Here is a 17,596-nt window from a genome sequence, read left to right as displayed (position 1 = left end):
CCGACATCCAGACTAACAAAGCGCAAGTGCAACAAACCCATAGCACATTCTGCAGGGTGTGTGTGTGCGATTTTTATTGATCTCTCCTTCCCTCTATAGCTGTTTGTGACTCCTGAGGGACATGCAAAACTGACAAAAACCACCTCTGCCCATAGTGCATGCTGCATGTGCACATCAGTCTGGATGTCAGCCTCCGTGGATACTTTTGCACTAACAAGGAGATGGAGAGAAATAAACCACCATTCTTTTTTGTGAAATTGCTTTCACCATCTTAGCTTTTCATTTCAATAAGTATTAGGGGTGTGCAATTCAGATTTTCGGTGATTCGGTTCGGGACCCGAACCGAATCACCCCTGTTCTGTTTTGTGCCCGAATATGGGCCACCCAAATCACCCTTGATTCGGTTCGGATTCGGATTTAATCCGAATCGATTTGGGGGGAAGGGGCCCAGGGGCAAAATATTGGGGTGGGGTGGTAGTGCCCATTGGGTGGAAGCTACCACCCCAATTTCAGGGGGATTGGGCAAAGGGCTGATTTTTGGGGAATTTTTGAAGTTTTTGTGTCTTTGGGGCAGTTTGGGAGCAGAAAGTGGATCTGCCCCAAAAGAGTGGGGTGGGGTGGTAGTGCCTATTGGGTGGAGGCTACCACCCCAATTTCAGGGGGATTGGGCAGAGGGCTGATTTTTTGGGAATTTTTGAAGTTTTGGTGTCTTTGGGGCAGATTGGGGGCAGAAAGTGGGTCTACCCTTTCACCCGTCCCCTCAGAAGTTTTTCTGAAGGGATGTTATTCCCTTATTTTCTGAGGTGTGAATTCTCATTCTATAATAGCAAATGAAATTTTTTTCAATTAAACAACTCTCATGACCCTACTTTCACTTTTTTACACTCTCATTTACTAAGAATGTGATGAATGGATCAATCTAGCACACTGCACCTTATGAAGAAAAACCTCAGAAATTCACCAAAATTCAGCCCTCTGCCCAATCACTCTGAAATTGGGGATGGGTGGTAGCCTCCACCCATTAGGCACTATCTACCAGCCCACTCCACTCTTTTGGGGCAGATCCACTTTCTGCCCCCAATCTGCCCCAAAGACACCAAAACTTCAAAAATTTCCAAAAAATCAGCCCTCTGCCCAATCCCCCTGAATTTGGGGTGGTAGCCTCCACCCATTAGGCACTACCACCCCACCCCACTCTTTTGGGGCAGATCCACTTTCTGCCCCCAAACTGCCCCAAAGTCACTAAAACTTCAAAAATTCCCAAAAAATCAGCCCTTTGTCCAATCCCCCTGAAATTGGGGTGGTAGCCTCCACCCATTGGGCACTACCACCCCACCCCACTCTTCTGCCCCGGGCCCCACTTTCTGCCCCAATCTGCCCCAAAGACACGAAAACTTCAGAAATTCCACAAAAATCAGCCCTTTGCCCAATCCCCCTGAAATTGGGTGGTAGCCTGCACCCATTAGGCACTACCCCCCCACCCCCCTCTTTTCCCCATATCCCATGCTATGCCCCCGAACTGCCCCAAAGTCTCTAAAACTTCAAAAATTCCCAAAAAAATCGGTCATGAGCTGAATCACCCGAATTTTTGGGCCCTGAAATTTGGGTGATTTGGCTCAGCCCCGAAAAATATCGGGGGGCATCGGGGGTGATTTGGTTCGGCCCCAAATCACCCGAAATTGCTCATTTCGGGCACAGATCAATCTGTGCCCGAAATTTTTTGCACATCCCTGATAAGTATGGCATTCAGTTATTCAGGTACATGAGTAGGCAGAGTAAATAATTGTTATTTATTTTTTAAAATATAGTAGATCTGTGCTTATTTCCATAAGGATGTTCTTTCCACTCTGGCTTGTGCTTTGTTTCCATTCCTCTTACATGACGTGTAATTTCGTACAACACTTTTGTTTCATGATAGACATTTGAAGTTGGACTACTTGAGAATAAACTACCCATTCCGCTTCTGGATTACGACTTTTTAAAAGGTTTTATATGTAGTTAGTAGTTAAGATTTTAAGGCTGCTGCAGGGAGGGTTTGTGAGGAAAGAGCAGGAAGGCTGCAATCCGAAACAGTTTTGCTTCATAGGAACAAGAATGTCTACATGCTGCCACCAAGGTCACAATAGGAAATCTGGTTGTTGTTGTTGTTGTTGTTTAAAAAAAATACCTTGAAAAGAGGCCATATTACTCTTGGGGGCATTGGCTAAATGATTGCATATAATACATGTGGTACTCCAAAAGCCTATTAATTGGTCCAGCAGTAGTTCATTTCAATATATGAACAGTGCAAGATAGATTTAGGGCATCATGGGGAGCCTTTTAGTGTGTCTCTACAACCATTGCACCATCACTGTACATTGTTTCACCTTCTTTCCCTTTTCCTTACTTTTTTTACTAGTCTTCATCAATATTTCTCTTTCCTCCTCTTTTTAAAAGTACCTTTTCCTTAGATATTGGCGAGTAACAGCTCTGTGCTGTAATTGGTGGTAGGGACATAGAGGGAGAAGGATTCAACAATTATGCCCCCCCCCAAAAAAAATTAAATGGCAAACCATTCTCAAATTAGGTTGTATTCAAAATAAACTGAAAACAGTGAAGAAACAATGCCAACAATAACTTTGGAAAGGATATGTTAAATAATATATTGTTATCTTTTAAAAGGCTTGAACTATCTAGCGGGTGGCGGAATGTAGTGGCAGATAAAAATTGTGGACAGGATGTCTGAAGTGGAGGATAAATAAACCTTTTGAGGGGGAGGGGATGAAATATTGAGAAAGAACTTAATCAAATGAGCAGAAACGTTGGATCCCAAAATTTAAAAATAGAGTTATGTGCTGAATTACAGGAGCAAATAGATGAGCTTGAAAATAAAGCGAAGTAGAATAATAATTTTGTATGTGGTGTTCTAGAGGGAATAGAGGAAAAGCAGCATGTTGGTTTCATTGAATGAATGGATTTTACCTTTAAACTATATGCTGAACAACCTAGAACTGAAATGCATGTTGACTTTAGTTGTATTACCAAGGGTCAAAAACATGTGATATCCTAAATAGATTATATCACAACAGATTACAAAAAACTAATTCAAAACATTGACAGAAATGGGAAACTAATTTTAATCTGTTACCTATTCAAATGTTGCTGCATTTCCTCTGAAAGCCATTAGATATAAAATTTATTGTTGATAATGTGTTGGCCCATTCTAGTAAAAACAATAAGGATACCGGTAGCACTATGTAGACTAACTGACATGATGTTTTAATGACATATTTAAGCATGAGATTTCAGGGGCAACAGCCCACTTCAAATACAAAGTAGGAATTGAATGAAGCATAGTAGAAAAGTATTCTAAAGTTCTTAAAGGAACAGTAATAATATACATATGTGGAATTTTTGTAGTGTGAAAGGAAACTGCGTCTTTGTTAAGTCCATGACTGATAGTGTCAAGTTTTGTTCTACAAACTCCTGCTCAGATATTTCCCTATTTTAAGACAACAACTAAATGGTCACAAATTTAATATCAAGAGCAGTAACACCAATCAATGAGCATTTCAGTCTATACTGAACTCATTTATTTATGGTCAACAACCAAATAAACACTACAGCAAAGAGCAATACAGTACAATACAATAACATAAATATTTCAATCTATAGATACACAGAATCACAAACTAAGAGTGACTGCTCTTAAAAAGATCAATCCTGGTGAATGATGGAATGGGAGATAATGTCTCAAAAGTCCCTTGAACCATTACAAGAAACTGGGGGGTCCAGGGGCAAAGCTATAATAGGGCAGACAGCTTCAAAGAGCCCGAGTTGCCTAGCTTCTAGGGGTCACCTGTCTCACCCCGAATCTCATTGCTGAGTGTATATTTCATTCATTTGCTTCCTTGCTCGGAGCAAGGGAGCAAATGGTCAAAAAAAGTACCCAGAAATGAACACGGCTGGGAAGTCAGCTCCAGAGGACCCATGTGGCCCTTCCGGGGCTCTGGTTGCACCCCCTTGCACATGACATCAAGCCCAAGAAAGCATGCCCAGAAGGGCCATGCGAGCCCAAGGAAGCAGAGCCCAGACGGCCATGTGAGCCCTCCAGAGCTCATTTCCCAGCTGTGTTCATTGCCAGGTACATGTATTTTCCTTACGCTCCTTTGAGCTTGAGGAAGAGAAGGAAAAATACACATACCCAGCATTCAAATGCCAGCTTGGAATGAGCTCCAGAGAGCTCACATGGGCCCTCCGGGGCTGTGGCCATACCCCTTGCATGTGTCAACACATTTAGCTCTCTGGAGTACACATCACATCACATCACATTGAGCTCTCTGGAGCTCATAATACAGGCCCCTTGCATGTGATGTCACACGCAAGGAGTGTCACTGAGCATGTGCACATCAAAACAGCTCAGCAGGGCTGCCAAGGACAGGGGCAAACACAAGCCCCACTTCCCTGGTTACACCACTGGTGGGGTGCACCTGTTCAATATGTAAGCAATATGTGGCACCTTAAATATGGCTTAAATATCCAGCCAAGACAGCATCACTGGCTCCATGTTAGTGGGCTCCTTTATAGGTCAAGATCCTGATGACAGCCAAACTCTACCTGTCTCTTGTGCTGGCCATAATACTGAAAATACACAGAAGTATGTACTATGGAGCTGTGTTTGTACTGTGTTGGGGTATTAAAAGTTCAACAAAATGCAACTTCAGATAAAAATGAACCACCCTGAGTTTAGAATACTTTGATCACTCATGTGTCTAGTTTCAAATGAGTGATCAAAGTATTCTAAACTCAGGGTGGTTCATTTTTATTTGCAGCTGTATTTTGTTGCACCCTTGATACTTGGCATCACCAGTACAAACACAGTCAATCAATCAAACAAAAGAACAGCCCTGCTGGATCAAGCCCAAGGCCCATCTAGTCCAGCATCCTGTTTCACACAGTGGCCCACTAGATGCCGTTGGAAGCTAGAGGCAGGAGGTGAGGGCATGCTCTCTCTCTTTCTGTTACTCCCGTGCAACTGGTACACAGAGGCATCCTGCCTTTGAGGCTGGAGGTGGCCTATCGCCCTCCAACTAGTAGCCGATAATAGACCTCTCCTCCATGAAGTTATCCAAACCCCTCTTAAAGCCTTCCAAGTTGTTGGCTGTCACCACATCTTGTGGCAGAGAATTCTACAAGATGATTTGTGTGAAAAAGTACTTCTGTTTGTTGGTCCTAGATTTCCTAGCAATCAATTTCATGGGACAACCCCTGATTCAAGTGTTATGTGACAGGGGAAGAATTTCTCTCTATCCACTTTCTCCACACCATGCATGATTTTATAGTCCTCTATCATGTCTCCCCACAGTCATCTTTTTTCTAAACTAAATAGCCCCAGGTGTTGTAGCCTTGCCTCATAAGAAAGGTGCTCTAGGGCCCTGATCATCTTGGTTGCCCTCTTCTACACCTCTTCCTGTCCTACAATGTCCTTTTTTAGATATGGTGACCAGAATTGTATACAGTACTCCAGGTGTGGCCACACCATAGTTGGTATAAGGGCATTATAATATTAGCCGTTTTATTTTCAGTTCCCTTCCTAATGATCCCTAGCATGGAATTGGCCTTTTTCACAGCTGCCACACATTGAGTCAACACTTTCAACAAGCTGTCCACCACCACCCCAAAATCCCTCTCCTGGTCAGTCACTGACAATCAATTCCTTTATTACAATCACAGACCAGCACAATTTACAAACAGAAGCCCAACAAAAAAACCTATATAACCTACAGATTTGTAATACAGTAAAGCACATAGCTAAGCATAAAGATCAATTAATGAACTGCTGGCAGATTTTACTGGCTATTAAACAGAAGTTAGCTACATTATAAGACCTCAGGTCATTCTGGGCATTTAAAAGATAATCAAGATAAAAAGAATTTGTACAACCTGGATGGCAACTAATAAAAGGTGTTATATGTTTACGGCGTATATCTCAGTAAAATTGACAATAAAGGAGCACGTGAGCCATTGTTTCAGTATCTCCCAATTGGCAGACAAGTACGTTCTTTGTAGGGGATATTTTGATATCTCCCTTCCAGGACTGCTGATTGCAAGGCATTGCATTGTGCCTGTGTCAGAGCTCTGAAGTATTTTATCATGGTTATCTGGTTTAGATATCTGGCAGGGTTGAAACTTAGAACTTGATTGCCCAAATTGACACCAACAGGAATAGAGCCCTGATCAATTTGACGCTCCATATCACAGATTCTTTGTCTGAGTTTGACCCTCACATTTTCACCCCCCAGGGCTATCAGTGCAAAAGGGGAGAAACTATAATGATGCAGCCTTTCCTCCAGCTCTCTTTTCCAGCTGGAGTGATAGATTAGCACAAGTGGAGCTAGACCTGCAGGGTGGAAAACCAGCTTCAGCTAGAATTCGAAGATATGAATCCATGCTCTGGCCTCTACTTTAAGCAGTCCTGCTTCCAGATGAAAGGACAGCACTGGGGAAACATTGGGGTACCTGAAAAATGTTCCTCTGGAACTTAGATTGCACGGCTTCTACCTTAGAGAAGTTAGAGTACATGCCAAGTTGAGCTCCATGTAGGAGCTGTGTTTGTACTTTGGCCAAAAAGAGTGTTATTGTGGAGAGAATCAATTTGGCACCCCTGGAGTGATGGAAAGATTGAATTGCTTGTGTACTCTTGTGTGCATTCTGCCTTACATATTCTCTGTGTGCACCCCTTCTACCTGAAGATTGGAATATTATGCCAGGGTATTTGAAATACTAAACTTGTTCTAATCTGTGCCCATGTAGTGACCAGTTCCAAATCTTTTGTCTCTTCACAAACACAAGGATCTTAGTTTTGTTCTAATTAATTTTAAAAGTTGTTCTTTGCAATAGGTCTCAAAAGAGCACAAAGCTCTTCTTAGACCTATCGGAGTTTGCGAGAGAATGACAGCATCGTCTGCATACAGAAGTATAGCAAGATGTCTATCTGCTAATTTTGGTGGCTGATGGTCTAGATCAAGGATTCTCAATGTTGGGTCACCAGATGTTATTGGACTTCAACTCCCATAATCCGCAGGCCCAGTGGCCTTTGGCTGGGGATTATGGGAGTTGAAGTCCAATAACATCTGGGGACCCAACGTTAAGAATCCCTGGTCTAGATTATCTAGATGGGAGACAAGATAGTTAATATAAAAGTTAAATATCAGCAGAGCTAGAATACATCCCTGTCTGACTCCTCTGAATGTTGGTATTTCCTTGGTGAGGTGTCCCTGAGTGCTGCAATGCACCCTTGCATGGGGGTTTTCATATAATTTGAATATCAAAAGAAGTAAACGGCTGTCTACTAATGATCTCAATAGCTTATACCAAAATTCCTCTCTGAGGATCAGGTCAAACTTAGATCTAAAGTCAACAAATCTTGCATATGGAGCAGAGTTGGATTTGGAAGTATATTTTTCTACTAGCAAACGCAGTCATGCATTTCACTTGTTTAGTATACATGCTTGATTAATTTAAAAGTGCTACTATGGTGATGATTAACCTATGAATTCTTTCATTAGGGGACAGCCCCCTGTAAAAGTGAATGGAGAACTGAGACTGGGGAAATTTCCAGGTCCAAACACAGCCTTGTTTTTTCTCAGGGCATAAAGGAAAAGGAGCTGTAAACAGGTAACATTTACAAGAACACATAATAATCGTGCTTTCTCTCCCTTTGCAGAGACCCCTGGAAAAGCCTGATGGCCTGGATGTTTCTGATCAGAGCAAAGAACACCCTCAGCATCTGTGCGAGAAATGCAAAGTGTTGGGCTACTACTGCCGCCGTGTGCAATAAACCTGCAAGAATTGCCTCTGCAACCACCTTTGGAGATCCCCTGGCAGCACACAGGTCAAAAGAAAAGAAGAGGGGAAGAAAACATCAGATGAGAACCCCAAAGGTCACCAGTATTGCCTGTCATAAACTAATAACATGCCTTACCTTTCATAGAATGTAACCCTTTTCCTGTGTATGTGTATACATGCAAGTTGTATTTATAGGACTATGGTGTGTTTTATTATATATGAAACAGAAGTGACTGATGCAGGACACAAATCACCAAGCGCTGCTGCTGTATCATCTCCATTCTCATCCAGGAGGCTTGCATGAGACTCCATACAAGCCACATGGAAATAAGTAGGGGGCATGCAGTAGTAGTTCTGGTGGGACTGTGCCTGTCGTGTCTATGATGGAGTCACAAACGTGGTTTCTTCCGATTGTTTACACAATTCCAGTATCCTGCCCAGGTGAAACGAATCACATCATTTTCTGTCCAGAGAGGTATATAAGGTTGTGGAACTATAGACAGATGGTATCAATGGCTTCTGCAGGCATTAGATAAAATGGATAGAATGTTGAATGTGGGTTCTAGCCAGTGCCACAAACACTGAAATTTTATAACACAATAAAAGTGAAGGAGGGCTTAGCTAGACCCAGAGTTAAGGAAGGGGGAGCGGGGTGGGAATTCCATTTTCTTGACTTCAGGGTTGGTCTAAAAGTTCTGTGTGGTTGCTTGCTTTCCAGGCACTCAGGGTCACTGGTGAGGTTTTTGGTGGGCTTTCGAATGTGAGGGTTAAAATGAACAAGTGAATAATTGTTTGAGAGAGTAGTTTGCATGAAAATGAAATGGTGGAACAGGAAGGGTCAATCAGGAATTCATTTTTCTTAAGCAGCAATCCTAAGAACATTTAGTTGGAAGTAAAGTCCACTGAATTTCCTACTTCCAAGTAAGTGCATTTAGGATAAATGCATTTGTGTGGGCTGTGTTTGCCCAGTACTGTCCCCTTGTGACAAAGACTTGCCTTTCTCTTTTCTCTATGTACTTGCTATGCAAGAGGTGGCCAAAATTCCTTCCTTTATTGAGCCGTGTAACCATTTTTTACAGAGCCAACAGGACAAATGCTACTTTTGTACCTATCATAGCAGGCAATTCCAGCCCAGCTCTTGTTTGTCCACTATCATAATTTTCATCGCATACTCTCCTGTGCAGTTTGGCCCTTCCTACCAGAGATCCCATACTTTTTTCCTGCAAGGAGATGGAGCTTCTCTAGCTGGGAAGCTAGGTGTCTAGCTGCTCCACGATTTCCATTAATACACACACATTTGCTGGAAGAAGTGAGAGAAAATGTGCGTGTTCCCCACATATATAGTAACAGTTTCGTGCTCCCTGAACAACAGATACCGTGGGCTGCCCTATTACCCTTCAGTGACTTGGACAAAAGGTTCACAAAAGTATTAATCTCATTATGCATTTGCTGCAACCAAGCCAATCACCAAGAGACCTAGGTGGTGCAGCCTGATAGTGCAGAGGTTATCCAGGTCAGCACCAGCAGCCATCATGACTGTGCAGCCTGGGCATACAGCATCTCCATGATCATAAGTGGCCCGAACAGTACAGTTCCACAATGCTAGCAGCTTTCTGGTGGCCTCCACATGTGGCCCCAAACGCCAGCACTGTCCTAGAAGCTTAAGAGTATCAAAAATTGACCCATAGGAGTTTTAAGGACAAATATGAAATTTGCTTATTCTCTTCACAGCTTACACATTTCTGTTTGGCCACCCCTTGGCCACATGTTAGACTAAAGCTTGCTCACCAGACACGCTACACCATAACTCTGTAGGGTAGATAGAGCAGGCAGGCACCCAGCTGGCACCTCAGTATTATAGACCATATTACATCACATTGCAGGGCTGCTCTCCATAGCTGCAAGCTAGGACAACATTTTAGGACCAGCAGGGGAAGAGGTAAATTGACTGTGAATAATGGGGGAATTATTCTCCAAGCCTTAACTGAAAAAGTATACTTGCCCTCCGTATTGATTCTAGCTCTAATGACACTTTCAGAAAACAGCTGTCCTGTCTTCAGCTGTATTAATTTCCTATTAAATGTCAAAGGCTAGACCTAGGTAAGCTATTAGGATATCACATAAATGCAAAAAGCAAATTACTCTGGAAAACCTTCCCTTTTTTCTGTCTTCCAAAACCATCACTGTATAGTTAAGGGGGTGGGGTAGTTGCACCAATTTTATTAAGTAAGATAATTCTGAAATATTGTTGCAAAGCAAACATAATATTGGAACGGCTCTGAATAGTAGAGCAGAAAGAGCATCTTATCTGATGTATTTATTTAATAAAGCAGAGACTGGAGCTTTACATGTGCCACCTGTTTCTATAGAAAACTGCAGGTGAATTGGAATTTCATATCATCATTTGAGATTACCTTCAATGTGGATTTTTAAGTTCAGACATTCCTGGCAAAATTGAATTATTTTTGTATAAAGTCATCTCATGTCAGATTACCTAATGGATTATGCCATAATATACACAGCAAGCTGAACACTTGCCGTGAATATTTCCATCCAGTGGTGATGATGAAGAGCTTCACAGATTAAATCCAGGATAGAATCAGTGCCAGTTTAGGTTTTCTACATCTAGAACCGGACAGGGAAAGGGCTGTAGGGCAGGGAATTATTTGGCTTGTAGCTTCCTCACCTAGAACTGCAGCAGGCGAGGAGTTCAGTCTCCTCCCATTGGCACTGTAAACGTATGAAGCTGCCTTATACAAAGTCAGGCTGGCACTAGATCTCCTGGGTCTCGGGCAAAGGTCTTGTTGAAAATTTGCTGCCTGAAACTGCTTAGTTGGAGATGTTGAAAATTGAACCTGGGACCTTGTACATGCAAAGCATGTGCTGTACCCCAATCTGTGGCCCTTCCTGTGTGACTTGGGCTGGAGACAGACAATCGTTTTAAAGAAAATTGAAAATATTATGACAGAGGCATATTTTACTGTTGTCTAAATACATTTATTTTGCCCCACCGTTCTCTCTAGTCAAAAAGATGTTGCAGGTTTTTGAAGTCTAGCGTCCCAGTGTGTTTCCATGCCACAATGGCTAGGGGCAGAATATCAGCACTTAAGCACAGCAGCAAGTCAGTCTAAACCTCATAGCAGAGCTCTTAAAGGAATGAGAGTTATTTCTTTGTCCATAAGTAGTAGTCTTATTGCGATAACAAGCTTTGTTGTAGGGATGTGCATGAATCGTGCATTGTTCAGTGATTCGAAGCACAGCCCAAGGACCTTTAAAAGGGAGGAGAGCAGGTCCATACCTCTTCCTCCACCACTCACCACTGCTTCCTGCTGACCATGCACCACCACATGAGGGCAGCTGGGGTGGGGTACGCTGCAGCAGCAGGAAGCTGCAGCAAGTGGTGGAGGAGCAGGTATGGACCTGCTCTCCTCCCTTTTAAAGGTGCCTGGGCTGTGATTTGAATCAGTGAACGAATCATGTTTTGTGCACATCCCTACTTTGCTGTGAGCATGAAAAAATGTTGCCAACAGCAAAAAATCCTTTTATTTTCCTACTATTCACTGAGAAGAAGATCCTTATATAGATTGCAGGCAGTCTCAGTCTCTATGGCAGTTCCCAAAGAATCTGTGAGTAGCAGAATCTGTGATGCTACCACAGAGTAGCATCATCAAGCAGTAGAGTGTGTGACTGGAGCTTAGGACCTCTGGGTCATGTCCCAGATCCTGCTAATAACTGCAGTATTTTGGGCAAGCCACGGTCTCTGTAGGCTTCAATAAAATGGATGTAAAATTTGTCACTCATGTGGGTATTGTGAAGTATCAGTGGGTGGTGGTGAGCCAGCTCATCAGGTTCCTTTGCCTGCTGCTCTTCAAGTGAAGAGAGTGTTCACTGGTGTCCTACCAGTGTTCCCTCTAAGGCATGTGCGTGCACTCACACATTTTTGGATGTCCACTCAGTTAATTTTAGATCCCACTCAGGCTTAATCAGGAAGGCCCCACTCTGAATGTGCATGCACACACACTGCCTTGATAATGCCACCCAGAACAAAACTCATTCCTCACACAGATGAAAAATGTTAGAGCACCAATTCCTCCCCTTCGTCTTCAGGCACCAGGAGGCAGAGGAGGAAGCACAGTTGCCGAGTGGGCAGTCTCTCTAGTGCTGAATGCTGACATGGCAGGTGACTCTCAACGCAGCAACACCACCTCCCAGTGCCTGAAAGTAAGGTCGAGAATTCCCCTCCCGGTTTGAGTGTTGCACAGCAGCAGGCAGTTGTTTCACTTCGCCAACTGCTTCAGCATCTGCCACTGTGAAATCTTTTTAATGTCTCCTTAATGCTGGGAATAGGTTGGCTTTTAATTTCAAATAGTTTGGACAGAATTTACAAGTGACGCAGTGACTGCTTGAAGCCAATGTAACTACACAAGAGCAGGCAATCAGGCTGTATCTGCATCACATCTTGTTTACATGAGCAGTTATCCTGAGTTAACAACCCCCAAGTTCTTTCTCTGCTTTGTTTACATGATCAAGGGGTTGTTCCAGAGGCAAAAGGAAGCAGAAAATAAGGAACCGGGTCCCTGGATAATTAGGGGTTTTTGTTTTACCTTCCATTTCATTGCCAGAGAAGTGACTATATAAACAATGACATAGTCATTATCTTGGGCATGCAGAAATACGTGGTGGCATTTGAAAACTTGAACTTTAATTTTAATTGTGTTCCATTCATGAGGGAAGCGAATAATGAAAGCAACATGGTTACAAGAGAGCCATATGTTATGAACTGTCTACATTATCTCTACTTGAGCACTTATAAAATATTAACAGTAATCTCTCCAACACTACAAATCTAATGAAGAAAGTGAAGAAATATTAGCTAGCAAAGGTTGTAATTGAGGGGAGTGATTCACGTTTTCCCATAAAACAATTTTTGTTCAGGTGGCCCTCATTATCCATGGTTCCAGCAACGGTTTGACATATCCATGGTGAAGTTCTAGGAACCTGGTTTCCATATTTGCAGGTGCAAAAATAGGCAATTTTAACCTATCCATGGTTTCAGGACTACTGGAAATGACGTCCAGAGTCTTAGGCAGCATGGAACCATTTTGTGGCTCTTTCTTTAAATAAATAAATAAATTCCCTATGATATCTTGCTAAAATTGAGGGTTTGGGGGGTGGCATTGCTGGAGAGCAAGACAGAGTACTTTGTTTCTCTTATTTATACTCTCCCCCACCACTTTCAGCCTTTTGTGTGTGTAGGAACCTAAACCCTAGATTCCCATTGGGGTAAGTTTTCATTATTCGCGGTTTCCATTTTCATGCCTATAGGCTAGTATGGAACGCCTGTGAATAATGAGGGCCACCTGTACATGTAGCAATTAATCTGTCATATATATATGAGAGATGCAAATGTAGTGCTGATACATCCCATCCACTTACAATGAATGCAAAAAAAAAATGCTTTGCAAAAGAGACAGCAAGAAAATCTGGAAGTTATTTTGCAACATATGTTGAAAATAAGGGCTAGTTTGCACACTTCATTCTACTCGAGGCCGTCATTTCTGAAGCCACATATACAGAAATACATAGGCCAGTATCCAAATAACCCTTTGAGCATGCCTAATATGCTTCTATGCACCAACAAAGAGAGTGCCTTACATACAGCGCAGTAAGCCACACACCCAAGAGGAATTTGGGCTCTCTCACTGTGAGCAGCAATGGGCATCAGGTGCAGCAGTGATGATGCACAGCGTCATTCACACGGAGCCTCTTCTGCCTTTGATTAGAAGCACGGATGGAGTGGTGAGTCCCATACAGTTAGGAAGCGAGCATTCCTCTTGGGTGCATGGCTCGCTGCACTGTAAGTTACTTTCTCTACTTTTACTTGTAACTGCCAGCAACTCGTACTGTGCTGGATGCCACACGAGAGAGTCCCCTGATCTTTTCAAGGCACAAAGAAGTACTGAGGCAAAGTGCTCCCTGAAAAGTCCCAGTGTATGTGTGAAAACCCATACACAGCTCTTTGAATCTCACTCATCAGATATGAATTAGTAACCCTTGGGCCTCATTGGCAGCTCTTGTAGCCATGTGCCTATTACAAAATAAATTCTCACTCATCATACAGTGTACATGTTTGGGTTTATTAGTTTCTACAAAGATCCATGCAGAAAAAATGCCATGTGTTATGTGACAAATTTCCAACTACTGCTCTCAGATAATCTCCATTGGCATTAAATATCTGAGCCAAATTCTACTTACCTGGAAGTTCCACTGAAATTAAAATGTGATTTTTAGAGAATACCCTTAGGATTGTTGTGGTAGATTGTTTCAAATGGGTTCTACTAGAGAAGCTATTAATTGGTATAAAGCGTGCTTTCAAGTCGATTTCGACTCCTGTCGCCCACAGAGCCCTGTGGTTTTCTTTTGGTAGAATACAGGAGGGGTTTATCCTCCCGTGCAGTATGAGATGATGCCTTTCAGCATCTTCCTATATCGCTGCTGCCCAGTATAGTACCAGCAGGGATTCAAACTGGCAACTTTCTGCTTGTTAGTCAAGCATTTCCCCGCTGCGCCATTAGGTGGTTTAATAATTGGTATAGTCCAGCCAAAGTGAAGCACTTTTAAATTCCACTTATTTCAACGGCGGAATTAAGCATATGAGGTGATGGGGCAGAACTCACTTCATATGGTTTTCATGTGTAAGATTCTAGCATAGATAAACCCTGTCCCCACTTTTCGAAGTGTTCTTGGGTGATGCTGCTGCTGCGAAAGACCTTCATCTGAGATCTTGGAGAAATGCTGTCAGTCAGAGTAGATAGGGCTGGTCTTTATGGACTAACAATCTGACTCTGTATACAGTAAAGCAGCTCTCTAAATCTGCTGAAATGAACAGGACTTAAAGGTGTTAAAATTTGACCAGGGCATGCCCAGTATGTTATTTAAGTCAAGCTGAATATCTCTATACCAGCTTCTGAATATTGCAAGTGCTAAGTTATCCTCCTGTAAACCATGTTAAAATTTAAGCAAGCAGACATAGGGTTCTAATTCAAACTTAATGGAATTATCTGCACTGTGTCATTCTTGAAGACAGTATTCTGTGCTCAGCCGGGATTTCAGTGCCTACCTGTTTTATGTCTTTGAAAACCACTGCTTCTGGAAATATTGAATGGCTGCAGAGCACTCAGTAAGCTGACTGAAATTGTAGCTATATAAATGAAGGTTTGTGTTTTCTTAGGATGAATATCAAAGGGACAATCGTGTGCAGTTAATAGACATAGTCAATTGATATAAATGTTTACCCTGTTATGAAATATTTTACCGTTTTACTTGCAGATGTGTACTTATCTTGAGTTATACTTGACATAGAGTTCCTTTCTGTTTGTTTGTTTTTTAATACTGTGTGTGTATTTTGGAAAATCTTTTTAGATGTTTAAAATTTTTGAATGGTTACAAATATTTCTTTGTAATACTGAATTGTTATCTGGAAACTCTTTGCAATAACCTGTTTTGTATATATTTGAGGGCCTTTTAAAATACTATTGTTTGTTCTGTTTGGATTTTTTAAAGTGTTTTTACAACTCTGAAGCTTTCAAAAAGGGCCTTGGTTTTCTACTAGAATACTAACAGAGCTAAGAGTTTTCTTAAGTATTATACAAAAGTAAGGGTGTATCCTCAAGAAAATATTTATGAAAGGAATTTGCTTTTTCTTTTTTTTTTTTTACAATGCTTTTGTCTGTATAAAGTATGCAACAGAACTACATTAAGAAGGAAATATTGTCTACATAGAATATTATATGAAAGTTGGTACATAATTCTGACAAGAAAAAAAAACCCTGCAATTCTTTAAGCCATATTATTATTGTTGTTGTTGTTGTTTTCCTTTGGATGAAAATATCAGTATTAAGTAACCAGTATATTATTCAGGTGTTTAGAACTTATATTAATATGCTTATTCAATTTATTTATATGTGTATTTTGGAAAGTATTGCCTTTTTAGAGAAGCTATGACTGATTTGTTAAGAATCAGATGTTACACTATCACTTTATGACCTTGTGAAAGACACACTAACAGCCCAATCCTAAGACATGTGCTTATGAGGGCGAGGCTCTAACTACTGCTATGTCAGCACAGTGTTATAGTGACATAGCAGGGTCTCCAGTGCAAAGGTTTGAATTGAGGTGAAAATGCTCTGAGGACCTCTTCACACATTACATTTCTTAGGTGTACACCTAAGGTGGTTTTTTTGTTTTTTTAAGCTATGCCCTAAAACTGTAAAAGGTGAATGTGACAAACAGGTACAAACACACATGAATAATCTAGGTTTCCTGTCAGGAATCTGGATTGGCTGCAGATCCCCGTTGAGTGTACACTCAGCTGGAACTGTTGCTGTGTATTTGTGAAATGACCCAAAGAGTCACTATTTGATTTTCAGAAATTCTGCAACATGGATATATGATTTTATTTTATTTTTTACACTGTCTTTTCAAGGGTAGGAAGGGCATCATTGTTTTTTAAAGTGATGCTCACAGCAGTTTGCAAATACATCACACTGTGAGATTCGCAATGCAAATACCAGCATTGACACAATACTGTCAATCAGTGGCCATAACAAAGAAAGAGGGCTAGACTGATGTAGGCTTTTTTGTTGTTTTGTTTATTGTTATTTAGAATTCATAGCATGATACAATATGCATGTACACATATTATATGCATTTTATGCTTTCACATAGTTCCATTATATTACAAATGTTGGTTTTTTAAACAAATGCTAAAATGGGAGATCTGTCCAACGCTGTACGGGACTTGTATATCCCTTTAAGAAGGTTATTTAGAGCAGCAGTCACTACATTGTATAAAACTAACCCTGTTATCATATTAATTTCTGCAGATTTAGATTAGTTTCATTACTTACAAATGTTAAAAACTAGCTGTACCCACTGACTTCTTCTCAGTTTCAGTTGTATAATGTTTCTCTTCTGTAACTGGTAATTAACTTGTACAGCTTAAAGAAAATAACATTTCTATGGACATAGGCCTCAGAGGTGCCAGTCTTATCACAACCAACAAGGTGACTGGTCATTCAACTAGTAAACTGGGTTGTTTAAAAGACTGGCAAACTTCTGTTGTGAATTGTCCATAAAATGGCATTCCGATACGTGCCTTATTTGCCGAATAGTATATGGCTTGCCTTTAGTATTATAGCAGTTTAATGCTGTATTAAAATACTGCAGAAAAATAAAATAAAATTGTGTGCTCTGGTTTGTTTCCTTCTGGTGCCTCTTACATCTTGTGTGTATTGGAACTATAGGCATCTGTACCTGCATCCAGAGCTGGAGTGTGAGTTCTGCAGTTGGATCCCTGAGGACCATGGCTGGAGCTGAAACTGGAGCTGCAGAAGGGCTTGAGCTGGTGCCTGAAGTGCAGCAGGCAGAAGGCACTATTTTGACCAGGCAAGAGAAGCATGCCAGGCTCCTAGGACTTACAGTATGCCAGGCCTGGCCAATCCAGAGGCTTTGCATTGCCTGCTAACAGCAGAGGGCCAATGTTGGCCCTCTCTGAACCTCCCTTTCTGAACCTCAAGAGAGCTCTGCAGTGTTGGCACACATAATCCATCATAGCTAAGTAGGCTAGGTCCAGCCTCAGAATCAGAAGTTCCCAGTTTAAGCCCCAAAGTCTTTGGCAACAACATTGCAACACTTGAAGAGTCAAGCTTTTCATATTTGAGGGTACCAGGAGAGCCAGTGTGGTGTAGTGATTAGAGTGCTGGACTAG

The 17,596-nt window shown here is 41.6% G+C and overlaps 1 protein-coding gene across 2 annotated transcripts in view; it reads left to right on the top strand.

The window, feature by feature from the left end:
• The window catches only part of ZCCHC24 (zinc finger CCHC-type containing 24), a 236,967-nt gene extending 219,884 nt beyond the window's left edge, over nucleotides 1–17,083 (top strand). For both annotated transcript variants that reach the window (XM_053309604.1, XM_053309607.1), the window contains exon 4: nucleotides 7,706–17,083. In XM_053309604.1, the coding sequence (XP_053165579.1) occupies nucleotides 7,706–7,819 (114 nt within the window). In that variant the 3' untranslated portion in view covers nucleotides 7,820–17,083. The remainder of the gene's footprint in view (nucleotides 1–7,705) is intronic.
• The last annotated feature ends 513 nt before the right edge of the window (nucleotides 17,084–17,596 follow it).

This window comes from Hemicordylus capensis, chromosome 3 (assembly GCF_027244095.1).
Source record: "Hemicordylus capensis ecotype Gifberg chromosome 3, rHemCap1.1.pri, whole genome shotgun sequence".
Lineage (NCBI taxonomy): Eukaryota > Metazoa > Chordata > Lepidosauria > Squamata > Cordylidae > Hemicordylus > Hemicordylus capensis.
This window is presented reverse-complemented; position numbering and strand designations above follow the sequence as displayed.